Here is a 13,589-nt window from a genome sequence, read left to right as displayed (position 1 = left end):
TGCTGAATAAAAAAGAAAAAGGAGGAAAAATTATAAAGTGTTTCTATAGTTCATTGTATAAGACTGGATTTATATTTAATTTTTGATTATATATAGGCTAACATTATGCCTCGGTGAAACACTATTTCAGTTATTTCAAAGTAAACAAGAAATAAATTACGCAAATTAGTGCTGCTGAATGAATCCTCTGAATTTAAGAAAACTCAAGAATGTACTGTATATATTCTGATGAGAGACAAGAATAAAAATAGTTAATGTGTGTATAAATGAATCACAAAACAGGGTAAACATAGTAGATACATATAACATGAATGGATAATGTTTTAACAAACGTAAACAACAGTTCTGACTAAAAAAAATCATCATTTTTGATTTAGTAGTCTCCATTTCATCCCACATTAAATGGAGACTACTAAATCATTAGATGAACTTTGTGCAGGTGCATAAGGACGTACTAATGCTTCTTTCTTTTTTTGTCGCGTTTCATACCGAGTGCATATCCCCTACGATTTTTACTGATGTGCAGTCATGATTTATTTATAATCAGCTTTTTCCTTGTTTCTGCTTTTCCTATTCTTACAAGCCAGTCCTAGTTCATTTTCTTTTTCTTGACAGCAGCATAAACAGATTTTTAGTATTACTATTATTATTGTTATAATAATAACAATAATAATATTAGTTATTTTCTCAGATTCTGCAAGGGCTGCCCAAATATTTGCATACCACTGTATATAGTACTGCCCTTATTATAGCACTTACATATCTTTGCATTGATCATTATTGATTTAAATTGCTTCCATTGTCCTCATTTGTAAGTCGCTTTAGATAAAAGCATCTGCTATATGTCTAAATGTAAATGTCTTCTGCTCAGGCTGGAGTCTCCTACACGTTCACTATACATGGAAGCGCCTAAAGGAGTGAAAATAGAAGCTGACGCAGGTGATTTCCAAGCAACTTGTAGAAGCGATTTACGCCTGGAGTCAAAAGACGGAGAGGTAACTGTCCTTTATTCTGTTCTGATGCTGTTACTGCCAGTGGGTCTGATACTGTAGTTAATGTACTCTGAATTGTGACACTTCCATCTGTCATTTGTTGTCATCAAAACAAATGTGCCTTTCACATCCATGTTTCCTCCTCATGTTCTATTTTAATTAGGTTCAGCATAATTAAGATGCAATTGTAAAAAGAAAAAATTGTAAAAATGTAATTAGCACAGCTAATATATGCTGACATATTAAAGCAAAGAAAAATATTTTAAAGAACCAAAGTGTTACAGTTATCCCTGCCAAAAAAGTATTGGAACCAATGTAGCATTTTTTTTTAAGAGTGATGGAGGACATCACTGTTAAAAAATGTATAATAGCTACTACTGGGTTTTGCCACTTGACTTGCAAATTGATAGTTAACGAGCCTCAGTGAGGACAAAGGACCAGGCTTGAATCAGCTCTTGTTTAGTTTCATGTTATGCTTTCTTGACTTTCTCCCATCTGTTGCATATTCCACTCCAGTACCACTCAGCATTTCCATTTGTCACTCCTTTTTTACCAGTAGAAACAGACACCTCCACTGGCTTGAGGCCCCCTTGACAGTCCTGCCTCAGTTACACTAGAGGTTTTGTGCATCAGAGGAAAAAAAACTCCCTCAGAATTGCTTGGTAGTAGATGTCTGGGGAAGACCCCTGCTTAAAAAGTGTTCCAGGTCATTAGACGAGAATGCGTCCTTGAGGCTGTCAGTAATGACTCCTCTTACCTTTTTATACTTTGACTAGCTCCTCTCTCAAGTCTTGGTAATACATGCTTTCTCAGGGGTCCCATGAAAAATAGAAAGTGAAAATGAGACAGGTTTAGCTTGGGGAAGGGGCTAAAAGTATGCCTAATAGAGATTCACTGGTGTGCTTGTCAATGAAACTGCTACAATTGGTTTGAGTTTAGAGGACTGGACTGTAGACAAACACCTTGTGAGATGAGATATTTTGTTCAATGAAATGACAATTCTGGTATTTTTGGAACTACAGTTTAAGAGTTCTAAATGGTAAAAGAGGAGAATAAACCTGGATGTAAAAATTATCACTGCATAAGTGTAGCGTTTGGATTAATCAGACGTGTCATTCATTATATTTATTGAATAATCCAGCAAACCCCATCACTCAGCAAGCAAACTGTAAAGGTCTAAGGACCCTTTCTCTGAAAGAGCAGCCTAAAGGGCTCAGTTAATGATTGCTCAAAAAGATGTGAGGAGATGTGCCACCTCTCTTCTTCTAAATTTTCTGATTGCTGCTTGTGTGGAGCAACTAATGGAGAGCCTGAGCCAACATAGGCATGCCATGCAGGCCCCTACATTTAGAGCAGTATGCGGCCTCCCCAGCCTGAGAAATCTGCTCTCTACCAAAATAAGTCAGACTAAAACCACTGGAGTTTGTCCTCACTCAACCCTGAAATTCACAGTCATAGAAATGTCCTTCATCAGTAATTTCTCTCAGCAATCTCTGCATCCTCACCTTTGGATTTCAGCCTGCAGTTCTACTGCAGCTGACAGGTCTTGCAGGCCTCATTTTACACCCAGACACTTATTTGCATAGGAGAGAGGACTCTGTCACACAAAGAACAGTGTCTTGTTTACGTATTTAACCCTCGTGCCCTAATGGAGGGAACACAGACATCACGCTGGATGATGACCAACGAATTGGGATCTCACTTAGAGAGACCAATGTATCTAAACTGAGCTAGAAAATGACTTCTCTGAATTCAATAATCAAATGCATTTAGCTGAAAGGTAAAATGCCTGAACACTTCTAGTAGAGTGTGTTGCATCCTGAGTGGGCAGTGCACAGTCTTTGCTTGATAAGCCAGAGTGATGGCATCGACTATCCAATGGGCCATCATCTGCTTAAAGACAGCATTCTCCTTCTGCTGACCTTGTGTCCGGTCTACATAGCTTGAATGGTTTGAACAGGACAAAGAAAGTTAGGACGGGGTCTGCCTCCCCTGAGGAAAGCTCAGGGGAGCTTTTGCAGGCTCACCACTTGAAGGCAACAGTGGAAACCTATGGCACATAGATGGGCCAGGGCCTCAGGATTACCTGAAATTCTAGCCACGATTTGCCAACTGAAAATGCATGCAGGTCCCCTACCCTCTTGATTGAGGCCAATGCAAGCAAGAGCAGAGTTTTTATTGAATGAAAATGTACCTTTACTGCCTACAAATGCTCAAATGAGCACTGCTGTAGTGCTATGAGCAATAGCAACTTTCCTACCAACCTCCCTTATTCTGGTTGGCAGCAATCACAGCCCCATAAATTTTGATGGTACAGAGAGACAGCCTTTGCTCCAAGCCCTGCTGCAAGAACGACAACTCTCATTGGGCATCTTCGGGGTTGTTTTGGTAAAAGGAAGACCACTCAATAAACAGATTCCACTTTAAAGCATAAGAGTCAGAGGATCCTTCTTCAGAGGAATCAGCCAAGGAGGGGCTATAACAAGGTGCATCAAATCCAGGTGGGACAGTAGAGCACCACTAACAGGATCTGCTCCTTGTATCTGTTTTAGAAAGCTCACTAGGGTCCTTGCAGCCCTGATGAATTGGGCAAACTGTGCCCGACAAGAGACGGTGAGAGGAACACACCAAAAAAAGCCTTACCGTCATCTTGGTGTGTCCCGACACTTAAGGCTCCAGAAGGCCATCTGCATGCAGTGGGAACTGAAGTCTAAACCCTGATTTTGAATTGAATTCTTCAACATTAAAGAGGAGCCTGACGTGATTCAGAAGGAACTGAAACAGTCCTACCATCTGTTCATGGATTAAAGAAAAAAACAACCTGCTGCACATCACAGCCATAAGTACAAACTCCCTCATCCCTGTACACAGATACAAGGGGAGGAGCCAAAGCTCTCTGCTTGACACCTCACAAGTTAACTTCTTGAAAACCTTTTCTGCTGCAGAAGAAAAAGGATTAATTCAGGTAAGCCCTGAAATAGCACATGAGGCGTAGCCTAAAGATCTCAACTGAATAGCCAAAAACATCCCTGCATTCACACCAGAAGACCATGACATCCATGCCCACAAATGAGACATTGACTTTCATCTGCAGTCTTGGACCAGAATGAACCACCAAGATAGATTCTATTTACTCTGGATCACCTCGAGCCCAGAGGTGTGGCATTTCCACAAGCTCCCGTGTTGTGCACTGATTTCCATGACAATAATTTGTCACAGGAGAAGCCAACTCCAGATAGCGTATACAGACATGGCCAAAAATATTGGCACTTTCAACACTTCTCTCAGAAAATTGTTCCAATTGCAAATTTTTTGGTATTCACTTTCTTACTGTTTTTGTTTGTACTGCAACAACACAAAAAAAGAATTTGAGAGAAAAAAATGTGGACAAACATGGAAAATCTCAAGCCTACAAGTTCATCTTCAGAGATCTTGATGTTTCTGTGTCCACTGTGCGCAATTTAACCTAGAGGTTTAAAGCTCATGGCAATGTAGTTAACCTCCCTGGACATGGACGGAGGAGCAAAATAATGAAAAATTACAACAAAGGACTCTTTGAATGGTGGATAAAGTACCCAGATTAAGTGTACAGCAGTGTCAGCATTATCTCAATTAAAAAGGGATGTTATGGTATGGATGTTTCCAGAAAAGGAAAATAATGCCTACAAAGAAAACAACACAGTCCAAAGGTTCAAATGTTTTGGGGTTTCTTTTGATGCTTTTGGCACTGGATAGCTTGACTGTATGAACAGTACCATAAAATCATATGATTACCAAACAATTTTGGGGTTTAACACAGTGTCAGGACAGTGATCCAGCAGGACAGTGATCTGAAACACTTGACAAAGCACTCAGAAATGTACTCAGAAACAAAACTCTCATTGGAGAGTTCTGAAATGGCCAGATCTGAATCCATAGAACACCTGTGGAGAGAGCAGCAGTTGGGAGGAGGCATCCTTCAAATCTGAATTACTTGGAGCAGTTTGCAAAAGAGTTGTCCAACATTCCAGTAGAGAGGTGTAAAAAACTTATTCATGTTTACAGAAAGTTACTTTTTCCAGATGGGGTGCTACCAAATATTAAGTTTAGGGTGCCAATAATTTTGTCCAGTGCATTTTTTAAGGCCTTACAAGCTATGCCTGAAACACCAATCTGTATCATATCCAAAGCTGAACCATTTAACCTTTAGCTATGAACTCTGAATATAGGACTGATTAGCCATTGTGAGAAATCTGCCCAGAACAGCCCTGGGATGCTGTCAGCCTGCAGCACGAAAGCCAAATGCAACTGGACAATGAAGGAAGAGGACCAGCAACACATGAATCAAGTTACAACCATGCTGGGCCAACCAATGTAATCATAACCATAGCCCACCTCATAGATCAATGAAGTCAATCACTTTTACTTATATAACGCTTTTAACAATACAGATTGCGTCAAAGAACTGACCAGTATGAAATAGGAGAATAGAGTGATGGTGATATATAATGACCAGATTAACATTTAATTTTTTGTAATAAATGCAGAGATGGTCTCTGTAATCAAATCAACGATAATCGCTACAAATTAAGTGTCCCCAACTAAGCAAGCCAGAGATAACAATGGCAAGGAACCAAAACCCCATCTGTGATAGAACTGAGAAAGTTCGACGCCCAGCACTTAATTTTAAAAGCATGCCAGACTGCGCAAAGGACTTACAATGTGTGTGCATCTGATTTCGGTGATCCCTCTATGGAGCTCAACTACATGTTCTGGTCTCCTGATGAAGGTCATCTCTTGGTGCTGATCCACCATCTGATCTGGATATAAACTGAGAAACAGAATATGGAAGAAACAGACTAATATGAAACATTAATAATGAGATACAACCATGAACAGAGAATATGGAGTAGACAAGACTAGATACTACTCTGAAATATCATCATTTTGCTGCAGAATTTCAACACCATTAACATCAATTCCATGTGACAGTGTTAAATCTAAAGTATGATTTTAAAAATGAGTAGGTCCTGATACGTGTTGTCTTACCCCAATAGAGTTCAGAATGTCTCAGAATGCTGATCCCAATGCATATTTTTCATTATCAACATGGATATTAAAATAAAGTCTGTGTGGTGCCCTGGTGGCATGTATACAGTAGCTAGTAAAAACATGACAGGGGATTTATCACCAGCTTGTGTTTCTCTAAATAATGTTATGAGCAACACCATGACTTCAGTTTTGAAGCCTGCTTTAAAGCCTGCCTTCTGAGAACAATATTGTTATAAATTGTAGTGACACCTCTGCTTTTTGGATGTGGCTCATGTTTATAACAGTAATCTGGGATAGTAGACTCATTTAAAGTTATGTATTAATTTGGTTATAGCCAGGTTTGCTGTCAAAGAAAGTAAATCTAGATTCTAATCATTGATCAAATCATTTATGTAAAGTGCTTTCACAGAAAGGGATCTGATATTTAGTAAGCCACGATTTATTTGCTTCTCTGTGTTTCTTTTTTATTTGTTGAACATCAGCTAAATTGTTGTATTTAATGTGGTTTGGATGTTTTCTGCATTTTCTAATTTGTGGAACAGTCTCTGTAGTGTGATATCTTGGTGAAAGAATATCTATGTGTTCAGAATTAACTGCCTACTGTGATGTTAGGCGGCTAGCTCATGGTCGGTTTAGCCGGTCTGTCTGTACGAAGACTATATGCCATATTTCTAGAGAGAAGAGCGCTACCAAACCAGGAGGGATGAAGACCATCTCTTTTTAACAGGTCAGGTCTGCCCCAGAAACTCATCCAATTGTCCATGAAACCTATGTTATTCTGCAGGCACCACTTAAACATCCAGCCATTGAGACCCAGCAGTCTGCTGTGTATCTCATCACCCCAGTAAGTAGGGAGGGGCCAGAGCATATTACAGTGACTGACACACCTCTTTATTATGATTTTTAATGATCTCTGACTGGCGAAGTTCTCTGGCGAAGTTTTTAATGATCTCTGATTGGCGAACATCATTAGCGCCAAGGTGAATAACAATCTTACTGAATTTACACTTAGCAGATCTGAAACAGATGGTAAAAACAACCTTACTCAACAAATCCCACAAGAGACTGACACTCAAGACAGAATCAAAATACTTCAAAAGGCTCAGACATCTGTTGAACAAGCAGGATAGAGCAACAAAAGACTAGCACATAACTGTTACCATGGCAACAGCTATGGTACCAGACCAACCACTGGGAGGAGTCATGGAAAAGGATCCCGCAAACACCGGCTGTCCACATGTGCCAAACGGAAGCTGCACAAGGACAGCTGGACACACCTACTGTACTTTTGAGTTACTGTAACTTTAAAGTTCCTTGAACAGAACTCAACTGAGAAATGCTGAGAAGGACATACTTCTGACTCCTTACCTAATACAGCGTCAGACCCCTCCAATTAAGGAGCATCCTGTAGTCCTCAGTCAACACCCTACTGCCCAACACCAAAACCTCTACCAACACAACTCAGGCCAGCAGCCACAAGAGCAAAGCAACACCACAAACATCAGTCTTCTGATGATGTTCAATTGGAACAGAGGACTAAAAGCCCCCTGTCACCATCACCATCAGGTCAGTCTGAAACTCTTTTTGCACTACAAAATGTCTGTAACCATTCCCTGTGACCCCTGGAACCACCTGCTCTCTCATAAGTGAGGCTCCAACTCAGCGTTTCCAAACCGCAGGTACCACGAATAGCCTATGGGTTAACAATACCTAAAACAATTGACCTGACCAATTCACTTCAATATGACAGGTAACATTGCCTCAACACCTGCAGCACAAGCTTGAGGACCCGGACCTTGCTCCTCCTACATATAACCAAAGCACATCACCTGACAGCATCCACAACCCCTCTTGCAAGCACCTACAGCCAGAGGCTTCAAGTCTTGTGTGCCAGATGTGTGTCTGACTTTCCTGCTTATTGTTCATCATTCATTATCTACAGGAGACAACAATGCTTGAAAGAGGTGATATGTGAAAGAGATATATGTAGCATTCCAATTAATTTAATACCCATTTATTCATTATGTATTTAATGAATAATCCAGTAAACCCTCTCACTCAACATTCCCCTGAAAGTGCATCCTAAAGGACTGATAAGACAGTTTTATTAAAGTACGTGAAAAGTATGTGACATGCAGTAAGGACTCTTCTGAAACCCATGCAATGCCTGTAAAAACTGAATTTTCCTCCTTTTCACTCATAGACAAGCATTTCTATGAATAAACATCTCAACCACAGGGAGTCAGAATTATACAACTAGAGTTTGTCTTCTCTCAACCCTCAAATTCACCATTATGGAAATGCCCTTGTGTGTATGTGTTTGTTTAGACCTCTTATTACTTAAATTAATTTAGTCCTACATCTTTATTTGTAGTGAGAACAATTTTATTACTAATTAGTTTTATTTTTTTTTACTATTTTACAACTAAAAATCATTCTCATAAATAATATAATGTATTAATTAGTTTTTCCTCCTCATTTTTTTCTTAATTTAATTTACAGAAAATGTAGTTTTTAAGGTCCCAAACTATTATTTTACTTTGATTCTGCAGTAAATGTTTATATAAATTACACTCACACTTTTATACAGTGTGATTGTTTAAGGTTTAACATACAGTATATTTAAATAGAAAATGGAATAAATTAATTGAAGGGATGTTATGAAAGATCAGCAAATTCTATGATATGAAAGAATTAAGTAAAATCCTTCTCCCTTTTCTCTTAAGATCAGCTTGGATGCCAGGAAAATCAAGCTCCTACGTCTGCCAGAGGGAAAAGCCTCCCCCTCTGGAACTAGACAGACTGTCTTTGAGGTGTGTGTCTGTCCCAATGGAAAACTCTTCTTATCACAAGCAGGAATTGGCTCCACTTGCCAGATCAGCAGCAACTTATGCCTCTAGATACTCACAGAATCCCTTCCACACACACACACACACACACACACACACACACACACACACACACACACAATTACAACACATACAGAGGACTTGTTCTTTTCCTGAAGAAGCCAATGTTGACAAGAACTGCAAAGGATTTCCTCAAGATTCATGAAAATACTTTGTAAAACAATGTTTGAACAAGAAACTTTTAAGGTGATCACCAGAAAACCATTCGACATATTGTGACAGTTGTCATTCCAATGCATTGATCACTTTTACCAGAGTCCAATCAGAATAATTAAACATATAAATTATTGTTATTATTAAATTGTTTGTATTTTAAGTACCATGGGTGCTTAATCTTGTGTATGCCACATAAATAATATAACAGTTTTCTTCAGTTTTTTTTGTGTCTACTTGTAACACTAACTTGGGTTACACTTTATTTTGATAGTCCACTTTCCACTTACTATAAGTACCTTTTTAACTACATGTCAACTCTCATTAATTTGCAACTACAGTATGTAGTCAATATGTTGTGGACCCATCAGAATAATGAGAAGTTTTAAGCAGACACTCTAATAATACTTTAATGACTGCTAGTTGAAATGTATTTGCAAAGTTACTTACTGTTAGTAGAATGTCTAAAGTGGACTACCAAAATAAAGTTTTACATTAAATTGTGTTATTGCTCACATTTTACATCTACAACTCTCCATCTGGGATGCTTCCCAAGACGGTGATCACCTATACCCAAACTGTGCTTACACTGGGATAAAACCCATACACCCACTCTGTTCAAAAAAGAAGAACAGCGCCTGTGCCTTAATTCAATGCACTCGTGGCAAGAAGCACACCCCACTCACTTTAATTTACACAAGGATACTTGCATTTAAGTTACTTGCCTTTTGCTCCCACAAACAAACTACATTTTTGCAGCTTAATTGCCTTTTTTCTTTTTTTCCTTTTTGAGAAACCAGTGACACCAAAATCACACATTATGTACTGATTTCTGCTTCAATATGTGTGGGAAAATATTCAGAATTATTCAGATTTTGTTTCAAGTGAAGTTTTAAAGTTTTTTGTTGGCTTGGCAGACAATGAAGAAAAGTTGAAATTGGGAGAAACACTCTGATGTATGAACTTCCTTCTTACTGTACAATTGAACACTAAAATGTGCTAAACAAAGTAGAGACATTCAAAGTAAAGCTGTCATTCTGTCGTATAAAAAGAATCTGTTGAAAATATAGGCATTATGCATTCATACTTCTTCAATCTTGGGAACAATCACAGTTCCCAAGATTGTTTTTATACATATATGCACTAATGTTCAAAAAATGAGGTCTGTAACATTTTCTAATGTTTTTGAAAGTCTCAGCAAGGCTGCATTTATTTGATCACAAATACAGTAAAACACGATAAAGAAATATTATTACAATTTAAAATAACTCACCCAGGAATTTGTGTATATGTATTATTTTGTTTTATTTCTCTTTGTAGATCTCAAGTGACCCTATAAAACACTGAATCTAGTAATAAAATGGATTTTATATATATAATATTATATATCCATAGCCACTTGACAACTAAATCTGAAGCAATGAGGAGTGAAATCTGTGCTCATTGTTTGAAAGTTAAAGCCCCTAGGAACTGCTGACATCCTATTAACATGCTAAATGTTATAGGTAGTGAAAGGAGAAAAAAGTCTGTAGGTAATAACACAGCATCACAGAAGGGCTTAATCATATTCATTCTCTTTTGATTTTTCAGGAGAAACTTGATGTGGTGTGTGTGTGTGTGTGTGTGTGTGTGTGAGAGCTTTTGTAATGAATCTTTGCATGATTCTAAAAGACAGAAACCAATGACATACAAGACAGCCCAGTGTTGATTTTTTTTTTGAGGTAATAGTAAAGAGATGTTTTCCCCTTTATTGAATAAATCAACTAAAAGCAGGACTTTAGGACAGATAATTATATTGTTTAATGTGCTCATATCACGTTCAATGAATTTTTGTGCAAAATAAAGGTTTCATCTACAGAAAATTGTGTACACTTTATTTTGATAGGTCACTTTAGACATTTGACTGACTATAAGTAACTTTGTAACTGCATGTCTACTAACTCAAAATGGTTAGTAGAATAAGGTGACATATACTTACAAAGGTTCTGTTGAATGTTGAGGAGCCATCAAAGTAGAAAGGTCTTAGAAAATATTAAATTGACAGTCTACTAATAATCGAATGACTGCTAGCTTATACATAGTTGCAGTTACTTACTGTTAGTAAAATGTCTAAAGTGGACTATCAAAATAGAGTGTTACCCCAAAAAAAAAAAAAAAAATATATATATATATATATATATATATATATATATATATATATATATATATATATATATATATATATATATATATATATAGAGAGAGAGAGAGAGAGAGAGAGAGAGAGTGCATTTAGTTTCTTCTTTTCTCCCGATGTTGCTTAACACAGACATTGAACGATTCTGAAAAATGTGTATGTACAATTTTGTATATGGAGCACAATGTTTCATATATTTTTTGATAATAAAACTACACCTCAGCATAACCTAGCTTTTATTGTGTGACAGCTATACTGGACAAGTCTCCACAATGTATACGTATGTGTAAATAAATTGTGATTTTGGATTACATGAACAGCTAACATTGTATAACTAAATGCCCCAGCTTAAACCCAAGGCATTTAGTTCTGTAATGTTATGAGCCCCAGCCTAAACCCAACATATTTAGTTAAGTAATGTTTTTTTGTTGTTGTTGTTTTATTTTTTTATTTTTGTTCCAAATTGTGTGCAGCATTTTATCCTGTTTTGGGTCGTTTGGGTCAGACTTTTGGTGACCACTTCACAAAAAATCTGTGACATTAAACACTTTTGAAACTTCTTTAATGTTTTTTTTTTTTTTTACAGTGACGGAAATCCTCGCATATTCTATGCAAAACATACTTGGTTGTAGAGAGAACTCTATTGATGCAAATAAATATGTCAGCTGTCCATATTACATTTATTATACCTTAATGTATACAGTTTGTATTTATGAATTGAGTTGCAACCTAAACTGAACGAATAAACTTGACAAAAGAAAAAGTGAATGAGGGCCAATTTTGTTTTCTTCAAAGTCTAGCAGTCAATTAGAAATTATAGTTATATATCAATAGAAATTTTAACTTTATTTTAAAATGGTATTATTACAGTGTAAGTATTAAAATAACTACATAGTATTATTAATTAATTTAATGTACTTGAAGTGTTCTTGTCTGCTGAGACCTTCGCCTTTTAGGCGAAATAGTTAGGCTGACAGAAAAGGTTTAAATTGAGGACAGTAAGAATGTGAGGGCTGTAGATACTGCTTTGAATGTGACTTGTTTATTGAATCATGTACATTGGTCGGTTCCAGCATTAGAGCCTATGCATCTGGGCAACTGGGTGACTGTGAGACAGAATTGTCACAGGTCAAAACACCGTTCTTCCGTTCCGATCAGAACATCAAACAGGTTCTCCCCACTCAATGAGGCACCCACTGAAAGCGCTCTAGTGATTGGGGATTCTATTGTACAGAACGTGAAAATAGAGATACCAGCCATCATAGTCCAATGTTTACCAGCAGCCTTAGTGCCTGACATCTTGTTAAATTTAAAAGTGCTGGCTAATGTCAAACATAAATTTAGTAAAATTGTTATTCACGTTAGTGCTAATGATGTTCATCACCAGATCACCAGATGGAGATCACTAAAAAATAACATTAAAGAGATATTGCAAGTATGATGTCAGAAACTGTAATAAGCTCTAGAATCCTCCCTGCTTACCGGGGTGATGAGGTACACATCAGACTGTTTTCTCTCAATGGCTGGATGTCTAAGTGGTGCACCAAGTGGAGTCTAGCTAAGGCACTTCCATTAATGCCAATATGCTTTATTTTTTTGTTAATTTAGCCACTGTATTGAATAAATACCAGGGGTTTTTTTTTTTTTCTAAAATGAACAAAAAATAATCAGATCTAGCAGTTTTTAATGCTTTACTGCACGATAGGGTACTTTCCTGCCAGGCTAAATGAAATACTTCTAGTTTTGTTTTTCTTCAGCTGCGCTTAATTTTCCAGGCTGCTATCTTTCTCTCAGTGCAAGTGTGCTCATTACACCACAGAGTAACTTTATCTAAAATGCTAGAAAAAAAAAAGAGTACATACTTTCTGTTACATCAAGTTTTTCTGCAGTGTTGGATACACTAAGGAATTGAGATAAATCTGGAAGATTACTTTCAAAGCATTCTTTTGTGGTGGAAGTTATGGTTTTACAATACTTGTAACAAGGTGCAGGGTTTACAGTTTTAGCTATACAGAGTTCACACAAGACTAGATATTGATATTAATGCACCTTTTTATTATCAACATGGATATTAAAATCCAACAATTAAGACAATATTATTTGCAGCCAATACTAACTCAGGAAATCAGCAAATTCTTTAATAAAGTCTGTGTGGTGCCCTGGTGGCACAGTAGTATACAGTAGCCAGTACAAACATGACAGAATTTATCACAAGCATGTTTCTCTAGAGAATGATATATGCAGCACCAAAACTTAAATCCAAATTTTGGGTGGTAGAATCATGTAAATGTATTTGTCTGGTTTATCCAGGTTTCTGTCAAACAAATC

The 13,589-nt window shown here is 37.2% G+C and overlaps 1 protein-coding gene across 4 annotated transcripts in view; it reads left to right on the top strand.

Annotated features, from left to right (window-relative positions):
* Positions 1-11,221, top strand: part of sgcd (sarcoglycan, delta (dystrophin-associated glycoprotein)) — a 226,783-nt gene extending 215,562 nt beyond the window's left edge. For all 4 annotated transcript variants that reach the window (XM_043234619.1, XM_043234621.1, XM_043234620.1 and 1 more), the window contains exons 7-8: positions 872-995; positions 8,750-11,221. In XM_043234619.1, coding sequence (XP_043090554.1) covers positions 872-995; positions 8,750-8,923 — 298 coding nt within the window. In that variant the 3' untranslated portion in view covers positions 8,924-11,221. The remainder of the gene's footprint in view (positions 1-871; positions 996-8,749) is intronic.
* Positions 11,222-13,589: the final 2,368 nt, after the last annotated feature.

This window comes from Puntigrus tetrazona, unplaced genomic scaffold, assembly GCF_018831695.1.
Source record: "Puntigrus tetrazona isolate hp1 unplaced genomic scaffold, ASM1883169v1 S000001181, whole genome shotgun sequence".
In the NCBI taxonomy this organism is placed as follows: Eukaryota; Metazoa; Chordata; class Actinopteri; order Cypriniformes; family Cyprinidae; genus Puntigrus; species Puntigrus tetrazona.
The sequence above is the reverse complement of the archived record's forward strand: the minus strand, read 5'-3'. Positions and strand labels throughout refer to the sequence as shown.